The 21409-nt window shown below is 39.0% G+C and overlaps 2 protein-coding genes across 2 annotated transcripts; both read right to left on the minus strand.

The window, feature by feature from the left end:
- Positions 1 to 241: 241 nt before the first annotated feature.
- On the minus strand, positions 242 to 9436 carry LOC144650404 (uncharacterized). The gene is made up of 9 exons (XM_078510071.1): positions 9168 to 9436; positions 7245 to 7299; positions 6227 to 6451; positions 5738 to 5837; positions 5344 to 5403; positions 4661 to 4702; positions 3538 to 3724; positions 3084 to 3256; positions 242 to 2240 (listed from the first exon to the last, which is right to left on the minus strand). Exons 1-8 carry the CDS (start codon positions 9194 to 9196, stop codon positions 3109 to 3111), a joined length of 846 nt encoding a protein of 281 aa, XP_078366197.1. The 5' UTR covers positions 9197 to 9436; the 3' UTR covers positions 242 to 2240; positions 3084 to 3108.
- A 6951-nt stretch (positions 9437 to 16387) lies between these two features.
- On the minus strand, positions 16388 to 21409 carry LOC144650439 (uncharacterized). Its single transcript, XM_078510119.1, has 4 exons — positions 21363 to 21409; positions 19485 to 20140; positions 19084 to 19205; positions 16388 to 17021 (listed from the first exon to the last, which is right to left on the minus strand). The coding sequence occupies exons 2-4, from the start codon at positions 20087 to 20089 to the stop codon at positions 16594 to 16596; spliced, it is 1155 nt and encodes a 384-aa protein (XP_078366245.1). The 5' UTR covers positions 20090 to 20140; positions 21363 to 21409; the 3' UTR covers positions 16388 to 16593.

Consider the following 21409-nt stretch of genomic DNA (forward strand, 5'->3'; position numbering starts at 1 on the left):
ATAAACGCCAGGTTTCCAAGGTGGAGTTGTAAATTACCCCCTCAAAAGGCGTCTTTCTTGATCTTAAATATATATTTCCGTAGTATTTCGCAGAAAACGTGCAGGCAAATCGCGCCGACTTTGAGGCGATCACGCGAGAGAATGACTTCACAGCACGGGGGCGCGCGCCGCGCGAGGTGATTTTCCCGCGCGCACTTTGACCCACTCGACCCTGAGAAAAAAAAAAGAAGCAAACTCGTAACTGGGATTGATAAGCTTTTAATTCTTTCACGCTTATTGTGAACTTCTAAATTCACATATCTACATAAATTCTCTTTCTACAATATTTCTTAAATCATCTTTGATGATCAACACCTACTCGAAATGACTATACATTTTTTTTTCATATATATTTTTTCACATCTACGCTTCAGAGAACCTTACTCCATGAAATTTCGCGGCATCTAGTTTTCGCGTTTTTTGCCATCTCGTAATTTTTCAATTTTTCGCTTATTTATTACAGGAAATGTTAACCAAATTCGCGCAATTTTAAAATTTGCAAAGTGCGACATTGAGTTGTCAGGGAAAATTTCATGTGAAATAAAGTTAGTCAAGGTAGTTGTGTGTGGTGTTCACGCAATTCTGCTTGTCACTGAATTAAACCTGGAAGCATTGCGTGACAACTCGATGTCTGCGAAATATTCGCTGGCTTGGCTTGGAGCCTTCTTAGAAAAAATTCCAATTTTTTCTTCGGGGTTCGTGCAAATATTTTATTTATTTCTGCAAAGCTTAAGACTTCTGCTAACAAAATTTTTCAGAACCTGGCTTGCGTGTTCTTATATGGTCAAATGGCATCAAAATCCATTAAAAAACTTATTAATAATTCATAAAGAAAATACAAAAGAAATAAATGTTTAATGAGTGTCTTTATATCTGATAAAGACACGGCTAAACTTTACGTCCACTTTTCTAGGCCAAAATAACCCCAAATGTAAATATTAGTGCAAGAATGAGTTGATCTACATCAGAAGAGTTTTAAGTCGTTCAATAAATTCGCAGTTCGTGTTTTATCAAGTCTAAAACACTCGGCTGCGCCTCGTGTTTTAAACTTGATAAAACACTGCTGCTCATTTATTAAACATTACATAATAAAATGTTTCATTTTAAATTCTGAACGAACCCCGCAGCTAAAGACTATCTTTATGCAAACACACCTTTCAAAGACGCGTACAAATGTTCAATGGTATTTAAAAAAATGCACTACAAAGGCTACTACGTAACCGGCAGTGAGTTTAGGCTTATCGTCCACGTTGAAACGACGAAAAACGCTAACCGTTTTCAATGAGAACGGAGACTTTTGAAAACGATTGCAAAATTGGAGACCTTTGAAAACGCAGCTCTATCGTTTAATAAAGTGAGGACAGGTGAAAACGGGGACCTTCGAAAACACTGACACAAAACCCCTTATACAGCACATCTACAGCGGATAATCTAACATTGTTTTTTATCGCTCTAGTGTAAACGGTTGAACCGATGGACGCATTAAAAACATTAGGTTTTAAATTCAGGTTAGTGAGAAAGGTAAAAACGAGACGAAAACGGCAATGCGGACGAGACCATTTTGCTACGCTTTGGCCTTTATGAAAACGGGCACTTTTGAAGTCGTATTTCAGACCTATTGGTGTGGAATGGGCCTCAATACCTAAGAGTTTGTGGAAACAGTCAATTTTGTTTCCCGAGAATCTATCGAGGGAAATAAAATTAACTGGTTTCCCGAGGGATTTGTTATAAAGCACAACGAAGACTTAGAAAAATGGCACTCGTCGGTCAAAATTCGCGGGCAACATTGCACTGTTCAAATCGTAATTAAAATTCGTTGTTAATACGTTCTGTAAAACTCGATAATTGTAGCCTTTTGTCCCTAAAATAGTTGTATTTCCTATTTTTTGCCGTACATTTCTTTTCTCTGTTAACTTCATGTTAAGCTTTATTAAACAATAAATAAATAACATACAAAAAAACATTGCACTGTTACCCTCTGACTTCAAAAATTTTGCAATGTTGCCTGCTCAGAGGCTTTTGGCGGGAAACAGTTTTATTGTCATGTGACCTGGAAGTAGCCAATAAGAGCGCACGCTGTTGGGAAAAAATTCCAGCTATTCAGCAATACATTTTGCAACGCAGACAGCTTACTTATTCCCTTTCAACTGAAACACTTAATTATATTAATAATTACAGTGGCAACATCTCATCACCTGGAACTAAAAAAGAAAAGAAAACAATGAATCAATGCTCATGGCTCTATGGCGCCAGGGGGAGGAGGGGAGGGGATGGTCGTCATCTCGCTTAGGAGTAAAAATTTCGGATATTTGGTCTCACTTAAGGTGTTCCAGGCAAAACGTCAATAAATTACCCTACATGGTCCTGTTTAGGGTTGCACACCCAGAAATTTACAAATATAAATTCAATTTTTAGCATTTTGGTATTTTTTATGGGTCAAAAAAAGTTTGAGCCACGTCCAGATTATTAAGGGTTCTTTTCAAAATTCCCGTCAAGCATCCTTGCCCCTGTCATATGTGAGGTCCCCCCCCTCCGGACTCCATGGCAACCCTTTTCAGGGATTCACGCTCTAGAGGAATATAATATTAGGGTTCCAAGAAGCAGAGCAAGGGGGCTCCAGGCTTCACGGCCAATAATTAGAGATTGAGGGCTCCTCCCCTCCCCGCCCCACTGCACCCTGCACAGTATTCCCCACTGACCTAATCTAAGCAGCATTCTCATCCCTAGAGCTGCTTGTCCCTCTTAGCCGGCTGAGCCTGGGGCATGAGGAACAAGTGGCTCTGGGGACACATGATTTGATTGGCTAGATCTTCAACAAAGAGAATTTAAGATTACCAAATCAAATCGACTGTTTCAAAATCCCTTTGTTGTAAAGGATTTTACAACGGTTGTTTTGATTGGCTTGACTTAAATTCTCTTTGCTAAAAATCTATCCAATCAAATCATGTGTCCCCAGAGCCACTTGTTCCTTGTGCCCCAGGCTCAGCCGGCTATAAGAGGGACAAGCGGCTCTACGGTTGAGAATGATCTAAGCAATTGTTCACCTTTTTTGCTCCTTTTTGCGAGGCCTTAGATCAAGTGCATCGCCATAGCCTCAACTACTTCAAAGTGGTTCTGACGAAGCTCTTCAGAGTCCTGCAAAGCTCTCTCTCGATTGGATACAACCACTTCAATCTGAGCAGTGGTCTTCAGGCAGACAGTGACCACATGAGGAAGGCTGGGGAAAAATATAAGAAATATAAGACTATCTTTTACAGATCAAGGCCACTTGTGGCCTTTTGTGGAGGACTTAGTGGCATGCAAACTGCTCAGAAAACAAAAAGTTGCTAGAATGGAAAAAAAGTTGTTCCAAATATGAAAACCTGCCGGATATTTTTAGGGCAGTCTTAACCCCCCCCCCCCCCCCAAAAAAAAAAAAAAAAAAAAAAAACGCTCAGCCGCCTCTGATAATAATAATAACAATAATATTATTATCTGAACAGCACGCTTTGTACATACCTCATAAGACGAGTGGCAGCTGTGATTGACAGTTTGCCCTGTTTATCGCAATACTTGTTGTAGAAATCCTGTTCATCCTGGTTTTTTGGCGGCGGTCGTTTCATGATATCTTTGTTTCTGGCGACTTTATTGACCCAATATGAACTCAGTGCTTGTAGCGCTTGTGACTCATCATTGCTAACCTCATCTGTACAAAAAAACATCAAAATATATGTCGCAGTTAATTTTTGATCTCAGTAAATTTTTTAATTTTAACTAGAGTTAGTTTTTTTTTTTCTAACTAGTTGATTTTTTATACTAGGTAAATTAAAAGGGTTAGGGTTAGGGTATGGGTTGGAGTCATATATTTAAAAAAAATATATTGGTTCAAAATGTTTTCTGGAGTGCATGGCAAAGTAGATAAGGGGTTGGACAGCAAATCCAAAGGTTGAGAGAATAACCTCTGTTTTTAGTTCACTGGCTTATGGACTCATCAGTTAAGTATCAGGTGATATTTTGCACATTTTTGCAGGATAGTTGTTACTTATCCCTGTTTGCAAAAATTGTCTTATCTGAAACTGAACATTTTGGGGGAGCAGTGAAAAGCATTTATTTATTAAATAATTTGTTGCAGTGACTAAAATCAGCAGTTTTACTTAATATCATCAAGCTTTTACCATATTCTGACATTTTTCAAGTTATGCCCACATTCCAGTGGGAATTACAGAATAACAAAATGTAGGTCACATGACCACCAGAGCCAAAAAGCCCATAAAGGTAAAGTTTACGTTGAGCCAAGTGGCCCATATAGGGTAGAGTTTTTCACGATTTTTGTAGCATGCTGCAATTAGGGTATTTCTACTTCCCCCTGAATGGGATGATAGTCCATCGCAGGGTTACCACCCAGCATTAGTTTAGAGGTACCCATTTATACACCTGGGTGGAGAGAGGAACTGTGAGAGTAAAGTGTCCTGCCCAAGAACATAACACAATGACCCCGGCCAGGCTTGAACCTGGACTGCTCGATCCTGAGTCCAGCACACTATAACCATTAGGCCACTGGACCCCCCCCCCCCCCCCCACATGAATGTGACATATTATGTAACTCTATACAAAATAGTTTCTAGCTCTGCAGTATACTGACCTCCCAGAAAGTCAAATAAGTACATGCTCCTCTTGGGTTTATCTACAAGCAGATCACACAAATCAATGTAACAGTATGTCAGTGATGCTTTGTAGATGGCATCAATTGCTATCTGTTACACTTCATCATAATCAGACATATTTAATTAATTAACCAAGTGACTGATGCCTGTGCTACCCTTTGTTCCACTTCTGACGTCATCACTTACACTGAAGCTCTGCAGGAGAAAGATCTTTCTAATGCCCAAAGCAGAGTGATAAGGTTTAGCTCAAAATACATACAAATTTTTAAAAACACCTTAGTAATTCGAGTCTTTGCCCCATGACCCAAAACCCTTCATATAAAGATAACCCTCGGGTCATCTACATGTATTTTGAAAGGCCCTATATATAATAATAACAAATTCTCCCCTACCCTTTCTTATCCTTTTATGTACCTACAGCCCAAAAAAGGACCCCTTTCAGGTGGAGCCTCCCTGTAAGGTACCCTGTAGGAAGTACCTCGACACATGGCATAAGTGTACATGTATGTACCTTATTATATACAGTGAAGAACCATGGACCCGACCACAAGCCCGCAATACATGCAAAGGGCTTCTGAACAAATTTATCCTTCTGCACGTAAGATGATTTACACTGTATAATGTTAAAACAAAATAGCCCTCTGTATGAAATCTAACTAACCTTTCTTGGCAGTGCTTGAAATGGTCATTTTGTCCTCAATTGAAGTCACAAGTTGCTTGTCTAAGTGTTTACAAATGAAAATGTGTTAGCTAGAAAATCAAAGGGGCTAGGTCATGGTATTTTAAGTAATTCTATTTATTTCCATTAATTAAGAGCTCTAAACTTCAAACTGACAGAGCAAAAGTCACGCGGCCACATAACAAGAAATGGCTTGCGCACTGACTTATTTACATTATTCTCAGGACTGAATAATTTGTGTTTGATATACATGTACAAACCTTGTGGTATGATATAACATAATTATTTCCAAGCTGTATTATTAATAGTGTAAAATTCAAGTGAATACATACGACTGGAGATGACTTGCCGAACAAGCATTCTATACTACACCTACCTGTTTTTTCGTCCTTTTTAATGTTTTCATCTTGTTCCTGCTGTTCTTTTGACATCAAAGGCACAACATTCTCTTTGGAGCAAGAAGCTTTGATGTCAAGCTGTGGGTAACAGATGAAACACAGCTGTCAACACCCTTCATATCAAGATTGCATTCATCAATCAGTCCTATATTCATGTCCACGGAATGCATAAGACCTCATCAAGATTGCACAATTCCCCAGAATTGCAGGGCAACTTTTTAAATGTTCTGGACAACAAATGCTTGATACTACCGTAAATCAGTCCTATTTATACCCATGGGATGCATAAGGCCTCACCAAGATTGCACAATTTCCCAGAATTGGGCAGTTTACAACTTTGGGCAACAAATGCTTGATACTAAATAAAAACATATAAATACTTGTGAACTTGCTTTTTGCTGCAGTTCAAAGAATACAGTAGCGTCGCTGCCATTACATCTGCATGAGTACAGTCATTGTACACGTACCTTTGTAATGTCAGCTTGTGCTTTGGTATTGTCCTGGGTATCTTTCATTGCGTTACAGTCGCTGTCAGAACTTCCATCCACAATAATCTTGTCATCATTTTCTGATGTAGGGGGGCTGTTCCTTTCTTTCAACTTTTTTCCTTGCGACAAATTTTTCTTACTGCGCAAAGAACCCGAACTCTTGGATTCTTCATCTTCATTACTGCTACTGCTGCTTGCATCCTTCTGCTCATAAACATTTAACACAATCACAACAAGACAACTAATTACACAAAAACAAGCTTTAATTTCTTGATGATCAATCTGATTTGATTGAGCTAGCAAACAATAACTCTACAGCGAGTTAAATTCCCTTACCAAGCTATTTTAAATTTATAAAAAAAATAAAAAAATCTTAATATCAGCGCAAGAATGAAAAGATCTACATTTCAAAGGTTTTTGAAGCTGCTCAATAAAGTTAAACTCTCATTTCATGCTTTATCAAGTCTAACACACTTGGCTGCACCTCGTGTTTAAATGTTGATAAAGCATTTCTGCTCGTTAATAATATTAAACATTACTTGATTATATTAAGTGTTATTATTCCAATTTGTATTACTCTAATTTGTATAGTCTAGTTTTAGATGAACAGCCTATAAATAATTCGAAAAAAAGTGAATATAAAACCATATCTATCTATCTCCATCGATGAATTGATCGATGGGAGGGGGGTATGGATATTTTCTGGAACAACACAATCTTCCTTTGTTTGTTTATTTTAATTAAATGGCCACAATATGACCATTAATAATTATTGTGTTTACCTTATAAAGTTAGTTATTAATTTTATGGCTATGGTAAAGAATCCGATACAAACAACTCGTCGGCCAACGTGTTGGCCGATGCGTCGGCCGACACACGGCCGACACACGGCCAACAGTCGACCGATGCGTCGGCAAGTATTTTTCAGTACATGATAACCGAGGATACATGTAAATTGTGCGAAGCCAGCATTTATTTGACTAGAACTGGGACTTACTGGTGGACTGTGTTTCCTCTTTACCAAAGTTCCTTTCTGCATGGCGTCAAGAAAACTGATGAAATATTATATAAGAAGGATTAAAATATGCATACAGTGTAGAATCTAAGCGGCTATGAGCCCACTGAACTCAGAAAATGAATTATGAAAGGGTGAGAATGCTGAGGTCCCTGAACTGAGTTTGTATTTATCTATTGGTCTTTGGGTCTAGTAGTAATAATGCATGTAGATAGTTTTCTTTTATCATTATTTTATTGAAAGTTATTTCCTGACAATATCATTATTCAATAATACTAGTAACAGTTCCACTACTGGAGGATACCTAAACTTCGAGTCAGGATCCCAGCCAGGAGTCAAACAAGATTCGAGCCAGGATCTGAGCCAGATCCGAGCCAGGATTCGAGCCTGGATCCGGTTAGCCTGAATAGCACTCTGGTTAGCCTAACTAGCATTAATGGTTAGCCTAACTAGCACTCCAGTTAACCTACTTTAGCTTGGGTTATGGTCTTTTTATGCAAGCATTTGCGAGCATGCGAGCACAGCGTTTTTCTTTGCGAGCACGAGCACTGACAAAAATTTGCCTTGCGAGCAACGAGCAATTTTCGAAAAGCTACCCCATTGAAAACCGAGCATGCAAGCACTTGTAAAATTGTGCGAGCACGAGCAAACGAGCACCCACTGAAATTTTGCGAGCATTCCGAGCAAAAGCTTAATTTTGCGAGCACTGCGACATTTTGAGGGACCATTTACCCCTTTCATAACAGGGTTAGGATTTCTATCTAAAACAATCAGGATTCTAGCTCGGATCCTGGCTCGAATCCTGGCTTTATTATTAGTTTATCTCCCACTAGCTGTGGCCCTCAAGTGAACATGTGTACATTTATTTGTATATTTATTTGTTGTTTTCATTGCTTCCTTTTTTAAGGGGTATGAATAACATACTTGATGATATGTCAAATTATTTTGTGCTTGTTTATCCATGAACAAAACCAATACTTGGAAAGAAAGGAAAGTGTCAGACCTCTGCAACAATCATCTACCAGCTTTTTTTTTTTTCTTTTTTATTTTTTTTTTTTTTTGGTTTTTTAATTTTATTTATAGTGTTTTTTTAATTTATTTTATTCAAAAAAAGTACCTTTGAAATCAATAATTTTGGGGCTTTATGAATTTAATTGTGCTACCGGTCGATCTGTTCATACCACTTTTTCAGTTGAAACATAAATTTTCCTCTTGATACATGTTTTAATTCTTTGAACAAAAAACTTTATATGCATAATATTAGAATGTATGGGGTTATTCAGACATCATACCCACTGCAAGAACCTACTTTTATAAAACGTCCTTAAAGGGACATCATCGAGTAATGAATATAAAAAAGAAAAATACACAGACTTCAAACTTTTGAAATTAATAAATAAACAAATTAAGTTTATATGCATGGATGAGCGTGACAACATGAGCTAACATGGGCACTGAAAACAGTCCAGTACTGTATTCCCAATGATGCATTTAAAAAGTTAAATCGTTTTAGTGCTGATTTCATTCCGAATTTCATTCCTAAAGACTGCCTTAAATTCATCAAAACAAGATGCTGCCCTTGTGAATTACGACGAACTGTTCACACTGAGTACTTGTGACTTTTACTGTCGTTCACTGACAATCAGGGTCAAATTTGACGGCCGTGCAACAAAGCACGAACACTCTCCCTGAATATGAACCTTTAACCCTTTAAATACAAGTTAAAATAAGTTCATCTCCGCCGTTTCTGCTTTCGAAGTGAGCTTAAGTCTTAAATCATTAAAAAGCTCTTTATTAGAATAATCAAAGACCAAAGCAACAAATGTGCTTTAGATCAGTGTTTAGATATGTCCATCCGACCGTACGAAAAACATTAAAAACACGACATTAAAAGCTTCACCGTACCTGCTTGAACCCGGTGGACGACTAACCATTTCAGGCAGCGACCTACGGACTAACCGCAACTGAACACTTTCTTGTGCATGAACAAACCGAACAAAATTTACAGGACAAACAAATCAGACAAACAAGCCAAGGACCCAAACACGATTGAACCTTCGAACTCTTCCCTTTCTCAAAGGTCGACAGGCTACGTCACGAAATAAGAAGTTCTGATTGGCTGTAAATCTCGTGCCCAGATTCCGGGCCAGATTTTCTCACTCTTCGGAAAAAAACAGCTGGTATTAAAATTGGTATAAATATTTTCTACTTTGACGTCCGTTCAATAAAGTGGAAAGTTTTTTTTTTCCAAAAACAACAAACCGACCGGAAGAGACAGACCAGGGGTACCCAGCGATGGTTTTCGGAGAAGCGTAGGATGAATAAAAATTTGCATAACTCGAGAACGGCTAAAAACTTCTAAAATTTATCTAAGATTTTGAAATGTTTTTCTACTTACTTCCCCTACATTTTTCGGGAAATCGCGTTTTTACCTGAAAGTATCGATTGTGTTTTTTTTCTTTTAAAAGACTAGCTTACGAGTTTAGCCCTAGATTCGATCAGACATTGTTTATCCCTATAGTTTTCAAAAGTCTGTCTAAGATCCCTAAAATTTTCGGCTACCAAAAGGGATCATTGGACAACCACGTTCAAAAAAGACCCCTCGGGTTTTCGGGAAAGATGGGCAAAAAAAAAAAAAAATTTTATAGCGCAGTCTAAAATTAATTAATCTACTCTCAAGCCTGCTTTGGAGAACAATCAGTGCGTTGTTTATTCCTTCAAGTGTGATCAGTGTGATGCTGTTTATGTTGATTATACCACACGACATCTTCATCGACGCATAGAGGAGCATAAAACCTATTTGAATTGCAAGCACATTAAAGAAATGAAGAAATTCATGGTATCGCAAGTCCTGACCTAACAAAGATGTTTTCTGTATTAAAGAAATGCCAAGGAAAACTGGATTGCTTAGTTAACGAAATGCTGCTAATTCGTAAAAGAAAACCTACACTAAGCTATAAAACACCAGCACGCTTTTAACGCTAATTACCAAAAAAATATTCTATTAAACATACTCTGTCAACTTTATTTGTATTTAAACTTGAAACTGGACCGTGTTCTTCCTTTTTACTTGATAATGGAGTCCATATGACTTCCAAACGTCGTAGTCTTATTTCGCTTATTTTTATAGTCAATTGTATATCGAAATGTTCTCTCATTATATATTTATACTCTCTGATAGCCTAAAGATAGTCGTCTTTGAGTGCCCCTGAAGAGATGGCGCTTACGATTTATAGTTTAGTTTCCGGTTGATGTTTTCCCTCGATAAGAAACTGTAAACGGGAGAAATGAACGATATTGCATGTTTTGGCGATATGTTGCGCGAAGTAGACATAAGTTCAAGTTCTTACAATGTGCCACTCCAAGAGGGGTTCATTTTCCCTCGTTCCCAAAACAATTTCCCTCGTGTTCCCTTGTTCGCTGAAAGTATTTTATCGATTTTTGTGATCCATATTCCCTAAAATATCAAAGACACAGCTTGTATTCTCTTGTTCGCAATTATTTTATGGCAGGAACCCAGATTATCGCTCCTGTTTATGGCCATGTTCCCTTAGCTTGTTAACCTGAAACCCCCGGGAGGGCCTCTACACCACGGGAGGTAAAGCAAACAACACTTTTCAGTTTACAACTTGCAATGCAACAATGTCGCAGAAATGAAATGAAATTATCATTCCATGCATTTTTTCCTTCCTTTTAATTGGCCAAGAGCCTACCACGTGATCTCCAAATAACTGCCTACAAAAAATGATCTGCTCATGCGCATTAGCGTCTGACAGTGATTTTTGCTGCAAATAATATTCTGCTCATGCGTAGTTTTGCCCACTTGCCCTCCGCGATTTTTTTGAGCGGAGTGGGACGGCTGTACACAGGCTACGCAGTACTGTTTTTGCTAATGTAAATTAAAGGAGCCCTATTTAACGATCACACAAACCTTCTAGGGGCCCTACAATATTTAAGGAATTAGAAACTCAAAAACAATACCCTTTCCGGCGGCATATACCTGTATTACTATAGTCTACATATGTATTGTTCACCGAGAAAGTCCTTCCTGAAGGAGTGTCGGTATTGTATATGGAAATATTCCCCCTCGCCAGTATTGTATATAAAAGTCTCCCCCCCCCCCCTCCGCGTCTATAATTCATGCGACTGGAAACGCAAAGCATCCTCTAAAGGCTTCACACAATTAACAGAAAATTAAGTAACAGGCCATGTAGAATACATGGGGTTAAAAAAAGAATAGCTTTCAACAGTTTTTACCGTGACTTGATGCAACTGTTCGTCTGCAAGCAGATACGTGGCCGTCGATTTAGAGATAAACTGGAAACTGAAAGCTGCTCTCAAAAACAGAGACAGATCGAAAGGGAAAGGTTAAAAGTTATGTTATATAACGAATGGTGCTATAACGTGGATGGAGCGATTGAGCCCACTTAAAGGCGCACGTGCAACAGATGCAAATGAGTTGTAGTTGACAAGCACGGTAGTACGTCCAGAGCAGATCACTAGCCGCGATCTCTAGAAAGAACGGACGTTTGTTTATTTTTGTTACTTTACAGCAATGCAAAAAATGCAATTAATAATGTAAACCAAAAGACTTCGTAGTTTACAACATCACGAGTCTGTTTGTGACATTCCCAGATATACATTTAGAAACAGACGCTGAAGTAAATAATCTTTAGAAGAACCAACGAACAAGCATTTATATGACAGGACCCAGTAGAAACACTGCGATTTATTTCCCCGAGACTCTCACTACCCGCCCCGGGAAACAGTAAGGTGTGATGGAAAACAACAAAATCACAGGTTCCTGGGGACAAGTCATTCAACTTTTTTTCTACTAAAACGACTAAGTATTGTGGTTACCAAATTTCATCCGATACATTTTTTTGCCAGGCTCGTTTGTCTTGAATTTGTGTAACGTTGTGCCTTCAGGCACATGGCAGCGCATTATTATTTATCTCTTAGTTTATCTTCAAACGGAAAAAGAAGTATGTAAACAAAATAATATCATGCGATACAACATACAATGATGATCCTAGCACTTGGACCCATCCTATTTACATGAAAAGAGGATGATTCTTGTGCTAGGATCATCCTCTTTTCATATAAATAGGGCGGCATGCTTAAAATTTCCAGCCTGTGATTGGTTTTAAAATTTCAATTGGGTTCCTCGTCCATGAAAAGTTTATTCAATGAATCACCAGCCAACTATTATCGCTGGTGATTTGCGCAGTTCCGGCAACGTTTATTATTCCACACTGAATCACCTCTACGAACAACTTAATGTAAAGGAAGCTTGATGTAAATGTTCAAAGCATTTTGCATAGTTTCCTTATTCCCTGCCGGTATTAATTTGCGAAGCACGCGCTATAAAATGGCGCGGGGAGGGGGGGGGGGGGGGGGGGGGGGGTACAAAAAAGTCCCGAAAAAAGCTTCTTCGGGGCTCATGAGCTCCCGCAAATTATCGGGGAAAACTAACGTGAGATTTTCGAGCCCGTAATTTTCCTGCGTTTAATAGAAACACAAAAAAGGATTATCATTTAAGGGTTATAAATTGATTGATTGATTGATCAAGGACTTTACCGGTCTCTTTTCGGGACCGAACAGTTTTCAGTGCTTTTGAGAAACGCAGCCTCGGGTCAAAAGTTCTCTAGCCTAAATTTCAGACCTCTTCACCCAGATGAGGACGTCTGAAACTCAGGCTTTATTTTCTCGTGTTTTGAACAACCAAACCCAGGTCTGAAACAGCTTAAGTAAATGAGGTATTGCACTCTAATGTTCAAGCTGTTGTTTCGCTGGGGGTGTCGACTAACGCAGTCAAAATAGAGTTTATAAAGCTCGTGCAATTTATAAACAGCCACTTGTTTTCTTCTCTGTTAGACCAAAATCATCGTTTCGACATCGTTTTACAAATTTACAAATCGCCAGAAGTCCTTGAGACACAATATCAAAAAGTGCCCAGTAAAATCTCCTTTGGATTCAACTTTAAGAACACATTTCTCCAAACAATGCTGAAATACTATCAGCTCGCGATGTAATTTTAAAAACAATAGAGTGTTTTTGTGGGAAATTTCGTTTTGGTGCCCCGGGGAATTTTTTTTTTTAAAAAAAATTTTTATGCCCGGGAAGGGAAGGAGAACATGTTAAGAACATCAAATTTCCAAGGGAAAACTATTAGACCGACAGTTTCGAGACCAAAACACTCTATCGTTTTTGTAGTTCATGACTAAATTTTCTTCCGCGTGCCCATCCAAAACCGAGCATGTTTAAATATTTTTTAATTGAAAGCTGAAATGAAACAAACGAAACAAAACCAGACTTCAAGAAACCCACTAATAAAAGCAGTGAATTTTGTGGGGCTTTTTTACCAAAGAAAATAATAAATACAGACGAGTACTATCCGCTATCCGGTTATTTTTCTCGGACGGACACTGTACATGTGGATCTCCACGGATTAACACTATCGCCTCACGTGATCAAACCAATCACAAACGGAGAAAATTAAGTGGTTTACCGTACCTTAATTCGCAAGTAGCCAATCAGATATCAAGTCACTGACCTGATATGCCACCATATCACGGTCACTTTGAAGTAAAGTAGTGTTACTGTACGATGAATTGAAAAGAGGTTTTATCAATAAAACAGAACTTCGTAATTTTAATTTAGCGTTGTATAGCGGTCGTAAAAAGAGAAAAACTTTCCCGCCAAAACTAAACTTGAGCGCGCTCGCCAATTTCGCGATGTTTGCCGACGAGTACTGAGACATTCAGACTGAAAAATGGAGTCGGAATTTCCAAATTTTTCGCTTAATTTTGATTTTGAAAATTAGAGAATGAAACTCTAAACAAACGAGTGGAAAAAAGGCAGAAGAAGAACTTTGGTAAAAGTGTTGAAGACCAAGTCAACACAATTTGCAGTTCGTACCTTGCATTTTTGGCTGAATTTTGGCCGGGTACGGTAAATACCTAATCGTACCTTTTTGGTACGCTTCGGCTGCATATCAGGCTCGTTTGGTCTCGCCATGGGTATTTTGGCTCGACTGCGTCTCGCCAAAATACGAACCATGGCTCAACCAAACTCGCCTGATATGCTACCGAAGCGTACCAAAAAGGTTCGATTAGGTATAAGAACTATAACTATGAATATAAAACGTACTCTGTTAGATACAGTGGAATTTCTCGAACCCTCGGTTTCTCGAAATAAACTCCCGATTTCTCAAAGTAATTTTCTTTTTCCTTGGATAGTACTCTGTATTTTAACCCCGATTTCTCGAAGCAATTTTCATTATCGCCCTGGAGGCTCGAGACATCCTGGAAATTGGGATTATACTGTAAATAGAAATCAACATTACATTTTTGGTGAAGTCAACAAACCATTTACTGGCGAAAATACGATGAATTGTCTCTAGCTGCTTGATGACAAGCTTGTTTGTTAGATAATGGTAAAAATTGTAAACTGAAATCTAACTCACCAAGTATTTTTAAGTCCAGATCGTAAAAAAGTAGAACTCGGGACGTCAATTTGTTTGTGCATACATCAACACCACATGCAATAAAACTTCTGCGATTTGGGGACTTTTATTTTTGTGCAGCTTATTTAACTCGGTGGGGTGGAGGCTTGTGGGAAGTTATTTTTGGAATTTTACAGTGTCTGTCATTAACAGCTGGAACGTAAATGTTGCAAGAAAAATATTTCACAACACGGCAGCTGCTCATGTCAATTGACAGCCTGAGTTTGGCACGTTTCACGAAACAGATAATATAAATAACTTCGTTTGTGATTGAGTAATGAAGGTCTGGGTAAACTAGGAAACATTGTTGCAGAAACATTGTTGGGGAGGCAAATGTTTTACAGTTTAGCCACGCGGGAAACATCTGCCTCAAGTCAAAAACATTTTTGCTTCCCGGACACAAATTTAATTTGCTTCCGAACCACCATGGAAACGATGTTGTCTAGTTTATGCGTATACGTGACACTTTGTTCACGGAACATTGTTTCCTCATTTAGCCACCCGGAAATTAAAGCAAAACATTTTGCTTGCTTCCCGCTAGTTTAGCCACCTACGAAAGAAGACAAGGTACCTGCCTCGTACCCAGACGCCTCTCTCTTGTTTTGGGGGACATGGGCGCGCAAGGCAGGAAGGGAAGGTGCTCGTCACCAGTCACTGCGCTCGCTTTGTTCTCGCTTTGTTACAGAGAAAATCGAGGCGCCTGAGGAGGAGGCTGACAAGGTACAATGTTCCTGCAACAATGTTTGCTAGTTTAGCCAGGCCTTTAGACACATCAGAAAAACTCTGGCAGAACAGCTGTAGCTGGAGTTGTCACTAAAGTTTCGCCAAACTCTCTAGTTTCTTTAAATAATTACCCTGGTCAAACAAACACGAGTATTTGGCTGTTTTCTGTTTTGGTGAAAACGGTACAATAGCTATATAATTATGACCAGGGCGCTTTACTTTCCATTAGTCAGAACTGGCCGGCCAGACCTGCATTATCGAGAATAGAAAACTTTGTTAGTCAGATTTGTTCTGTCAAATCAGTCAGTGCATAAATATTATATACTGTTGTGGTGGATTTGTGGGAAAATCTCATGGAAAAGGCTTATTTCACATTCAAATCCACCGGACGGGCCGGCCAGTTCCGATTAATAGCTACTAATGGAAAGCGCCCTAAGGACCTTCGATCACACGCGAAATGCACTTAGTACACCAAAATGAATTGCAATAAGTTGCAAGTTTTTCTTTGCGAATTGTCAAAGACACAGCACAGAGTTTCAAAACGCTTGCCCGTGTTTTTCAATTTAAGATGATAGCCTGGCTTGTGCATGCGTACCGTTAATATATATATTTTTGCAAATTAACTATAAAATGGTGAGGGCCCGGATTGAAAATTTTCCTAATAAAATTTTTTTGGCCCCTGGCGAATATGAGGCCTCATTTATTCGTTCCACAAATTCGTATTTTTAAATGTCATATGTTTAGACTTGCCACCTATTCTAAATTACTTTACACCAAAATTACAATACAATACAATACATACTTTATTGACTTTCCCCCTAGAGGCTTTTCAAAGACAATGAAATAAATACAATAATAATTTAAAACTACTTAACACTCTAAGATGATATTCATACTTAAAATTAATTAACTAGGATTAAGAATCTATAAAATCTTTGATAAGTTTACGTTTAAGATAAAACTTAAAAGCAGATACTTTCTCGAGAGTTTTTAGAGAGCTATCCATGGAGTTCCAGATACTGACTATTCTGTAGTAAAACGTCCTCTGACCACTGGCAGACTTGAAAAGAGGAATGTGTTCAGGAATTGTGTGATTCAGTTCTAAGTAGCCTCGCTTTCAGAGACTGCCTTTAACGAACTGGTTTTCCTGACTCGATCTGCTTCACACAAATTTTCCGTCGCGCTTGTCAATTCAGAAGAGTCCTTGCGTCTAGGCTGCTTTTTGCTTGTGCTCGACTCATAGCTCTCCTTGGAAACGAGGGAAATCTGAGCATTTTGATTTTGTTTTCTCATGCTGCGAAATCTTTGTTGGGCTAGCAAAGGCACAACGGGGAACGAACCGGTCTTTCTTTTCCAAGGTACTTCATCGGCTCTCAGTCGGTTCATTTCATCTTCCGACCAGTCCCGAAGTTCGTCGGCAGTTCGGTATGTGTCAGGTAGGGGTTTGGCAGAGGCGCGGAATGTATCCAACTGCTGTTCTCGTTGCAGCTCTAACAGCTTCGGCAAAGCACTTGTTGTTGTCGATTTTCCTGTGAATAGTGAAAGTATAAATTTTCTTGTTGATTACAATTCTTCACTTGGGTATTACGAACAATGCGGACAATGTTTTAGGCCTTAAATCTGTGTGGGTCTTAAGGACGCTGGTCCAGACATAACACTTGTCGCAGTCTTAATCGAGTCTTAAGTGTGATGTTGCGAAGTATATCTTTTGTCCTGCAAGATTGTTGCTTGCATTGCGTGTATGAACGTTAAGGTGATTCCACGGTATTGCATTGCGCATCCTTTCTGCGCATAAGTTTTCGCGTCATTTAGCGCGCGCACGAGCGCGCGCGCACACAGAACACTTCGAGATTCCCTTCAGGCTAAGCTCGGTAGGGAAATAAATGGTCGTTTTCTCTTGAACGAGCACGGTGACCCCCATTTTTAATGCATTAATTTAAATGTCAAACTGTTGTCTACAATATATCGCGATTTAAAAAAAAGTTTAAAATTCTACATTGGGATATTTTAATTTTAATGCCGTAAAAAACACGTTTTTAGGTAGTGCCGTTAACGTGCGCACGGAGCAAAATCTTAAATTTCTTTCATTATCTTAATTCCTGTACAATAAGAACAGTTTTTAATATAAGATAAAAGTCCTTTTTGTTGAACTAGGCTAGTTCTTTAATGCAAAATGATTTTTTTTCTGGAGACAATAGCGATCCCCATTTGGATTACTAGGGTTCCTAATATATATCTCGCGGGTCGTATATTTACTAAAATGCCCATCCATTTTACACAAAAACTAGCGCGGTGACCCCCATTTTTATTTCATTTTTTTAATGCTCATAACATAATTGTAACCTGGACCAAGTTTCAGAAAATTTTTAATTGCGTTCGACGAAGGAGAACGCATACTAATCGCGTCGTTTGCCCGATGTCAGTCCCGCGGGTTCTATGGTTCAGTCCCGCGGGTATCGATCGCCTGATGCCATAACCGTTTGAGACTTTTTGGACTGCTACAAGTGACCTCGACCTCGTGCAGAGGGCCTCAATCTCATGCATATCAAAATGGCATCGAATTTGCATTTTTTGTGTAAAAAAAATTAATGCGTGGAACGTGTACCCGAAGTTAAAATAATACTGAAAATGTCATGGAAAGCATATCATCCAGGGAAGTAGAGTTTAAGTCAGCCATCGAACTCGACAAAGGTGGAAATCGAGTGAGTCATTTCGTGTGTCGCTTTGAAGTTTAGTACGTCCGCGCGAAAATCCTCCCACATTGACTTTCTTTGTAAAACTTTCACCGCTTTGAGATAATGAGTTACCTATGTCAGAAATGTAATAAAATTGGGGGTTACCGGCCATTTAAAAGCTGCAAGCGAAGTTAACGCAACGGCGACCATCAGCGCGCGCTTAATTATTGCGACATGAATTACGTGCGCAGTAAGGATGCGCATAAACAACGTACTTGTCCATGTTCTTCGATGTGCTTGTGTTCGCGTCTTTGGAGGTCAGTCGTGTAAAGTGGGCGAATAAAAGGCACACAAAATTGTCTCGAACGCACTCCGCTAATCCATGATTATTACTAGTACTCCTTCTATTTCAGTGGAATCACCTTAAGAATGTTTATCTAAATCTGGATCGAATGCGCGCGCAATAAAGGGTTACCGTGCGGAAGAGATATAAGAAAAAAAAGGGTTAGGATTTACGAGTTGAAGAGTAGAAAAGGGTAGAAAAAACTGTCATTAAGGGTTACTCAATCCAAGGGTATAGAAAAGGGATGCAGTGTGTCTATTTGTAAGCAAGTGAAGGGGTACCATTTTCTATGGAAGGTGTAGGAAGGGTTACCTTTTTCGAATAAAAATAGTATCTATAAGGGTAAGGGCTTGGGCATATTGGTGGAGCCTCCCCGTATAAAAATACGTCGAGTACCCCTCGCCTAGGGTTTGATTACGTATTTGTAAACCGTCGGAATTTGCTTTTGTATAGTCACGCCGTCTGATGAAAGTTCGAACTTTGGATAATATATCGCGCAATAGCTGCACTGTTTAGCCAGGTGTTTACTGGAATGCCGTGAATAGACTGTTTTGTTTGCGCAATTGAACTTACTAGTGTGAAAAGGCGGGTTGTCTGGTTTAATCTTGTCGTGTGACGTTTTTTCCTGGTGCGAGGGTGGTTCTTTAATGTGAACAGTCAGTGTGAGCTGTTTTGCAACGTCGGGGAACTTTGCACTGTAAAAAGCAAAATAAAATTTGTCAGGTTGCTGAAATATTATATATACGTTACCATGAAAAAGAAAACTGGAATTCTATTAGATCACGTTCTCGCCTTAAAAGAAAGACATGGTAAATAAATTTTAAAAAGTAGCCTAAATTTCAGACGTCTTCCTCTGGTTATGCGCTCCCGAGAGGAGACGACGCAGGCTTGTTTAAAAAGTGACATAAAAGGCGTGCGCTTCGTTGAAATATTGTTTTAAGTTCATATTACATAAATTGACTTCAGCATTTTACCTGAAGTAAGTTGATAGCTTCCTAGGCTCACGCACTGTCCACGTGCGTCTCCATTCTTCGGCATTTTTGAACACCTGATCGTCGCGTGCGGCGGTGCTAGCTTTACCGCTGTCTCTGAGTAACTCGGCGCAGTCCAAATGTCCAAACCTTTCTGCTAATATCAATGGCGTTTCGCGGGCGTTATTTCTCTGATCGATATCTAAGCCATATTTCCTCATCTGTTCAATAACCATCCGTGTTATCAAGTAATTTCCCGAGGCAGCCGCATGATGTAAGGCTGTATTTCCTTCAATGTCTTTATCGAGCCAATGTATCTCCCTCTCCTGTATAATGACCTCGACTAACTTGGTGCGCTGTTTTATACAAGCGTAACAAAATACTGAGATTCCAAACTGGTCTTTGTGGTGGATTCCAGCCCCATGTCGGAGCAAAAGACTCCCCAGGGACACCCCCAAAGGTTCATTGTTAAGGTCGCAGACGAGGCGCATGGGAGTACGCATGCGTGAATCAGCTCTGTTTACGTTGCATCCCACATTTGTAAGAAGACGGACCTGCCGGGGATTACGGCGAATTATTGCCTGATGAAGGGTTGACATGCTCCGCATTCGATTCAAAGATGTTACAACTGTGAAACCTGCTGTGATATTCTTCTTGACCTAGAAAATAACATACCACACTGTGTTATTTAAAGCAGGAAGATGGGATCGGTCGACGATATTCTTTAATCAATCAGAATTTTTACCTCTCGTTCGTATTGTTGCTATATCCACTTAAACACTTCAGCCATCTTTCATGTGCAAACATAAACCGGGGTGGAGCATAGTGTCCCAGAAATGCTGTATTCTTCAGATTCCTTACAACTGCATGCTAAATATATGTTGACCTAAAGTGATTGACTCAAAACAATCGAGGACCAAACAAATCGCAGTACAGTCCTGGGAAAGTACAGTTAAGACTTTAAAACGTTTGTGATAATGCATTACTGAATAATGTTTTTTGTATAAAATAGTACTAATTTTTATTCGGCTGAAAACCAGTTGTCGAGAGTAGAGCTATCCTGGTAGCCCGAAGTCTCATTTTTGGTCGCCCGAAGATCGCCGGGTGAGAACGAACTATAAACCAAATGTTCCCAAATATTATCCCAATATTAAATTTCCAACTACACGACCCTTGTTCTGCAAATTGGCTTACGATTTTAAAATACTGTCAAATTCGATTCCCCTTAGATCATTCTCGACTCCAGAACTCTTTCACGCATGTGCGCTGTCGCCGTCAGTCACGTGCAAAAGATAAGAGTTCTGGGGTCGAGAATGCCCTGGGCACGAGGTTGGAAAATGCCCTAATTTTAACGAAGATTTTCCGAAGGAAGTGCGAACGATTCTGAAATATAAAGACATTTTACAAAAATAATTTTCCGTATTCGGCTTCATGTCTGATAGATCATTCATTAATAAGATCCCACTAAAATTAATTCTCAAATCTGTTCTAAATAAATTGAAAGAATTTTCCTTTTTAATCAGGAGTTTAATTAGTGTCATTGTTTTTCCTGTAACTAAAAATAAATTTTGCACAGTTAAGGATTACAAGAGTATTAGTTTTGGTTAAAAATACCAAGTTTTAACAAAGATGTTTTTATGCGAATTTCAGCCAATATCTTTCTCTTTTTACTTCTACTGAGGGCGTACGCTAGGAACACACTCCGAAGCATGGAGAAGTTTAAGTTTAACTTAAATGAAAACAAATTCGAGACAAACAGCAGAAACTGTTATTGCAAGAAGTTCTTTAGCAAGTAACTCTCGGGTAAAAATTTCTTGTTCTCGAACTATCCTGTGTTACTAAAATTGGAATTCAATCTGTTGAATTCAAAGAAATTCCTACCTCTTGTAGTTTCCACGCAGTAATCTGTGAATTTAGCTTTGTTTCGA

This window comes from Oculina patagonica, chromosome 4, assembly GCF_052425735.1.
Source record: "Oculina patagonica isolate OP01 chromosome 4, crgOcupat, whole genome shotgun sequence".
Classification (NCBI taxonomy): domain Eukaryota; kingdom Metazoa; phylum Cnidaria; class Anthozoa; order Scleractinia; family Oculinidae; genus Oculina; species Oculina patagonica.

Coding starts and splice junctions, on each gene's coding strand:
- LOC144650404 (XM_078510071.1), bottom strand. CDS start 9,196: ATGGTTAGTCGTCCACCGGGTTCAAGCAG. Junction 3,725..4,660: donor CTTATTTGACTTTCTGGGAG/GTCAGTATACTG, acceptor TTTTTTGTACAG/ATGAGGTTAGCAATGATGAG. Junction 3,257..3,537: donor GCTGCCACTCGTCTTATGAG/GTATGTACAAAG, acceptor ATTTTTCCCCAG/CCTTCCTCATGTGGTCACTG.
- LOC144650439 (XM_078510119.1), bottom strand. CDS start 20,089: ATGCGGAGCATGTCAACCCTTCATCAGGCAATAATTCGCCGTAATCCC. Junction 19,206..19,484: donor AAGCTATCAACTTACTTCAG/GTAAAATGCTGA, acceptor TGCTTTTTACAG/TGCAAAGTTCCCCGACGTTG. Junction 17,022..19,083: donor CAACCCGCCTTTTCACACTA/GTAAGTTCAATT, acceptor CACTATTCACAG/GAAAATCGACAACAACAAGT.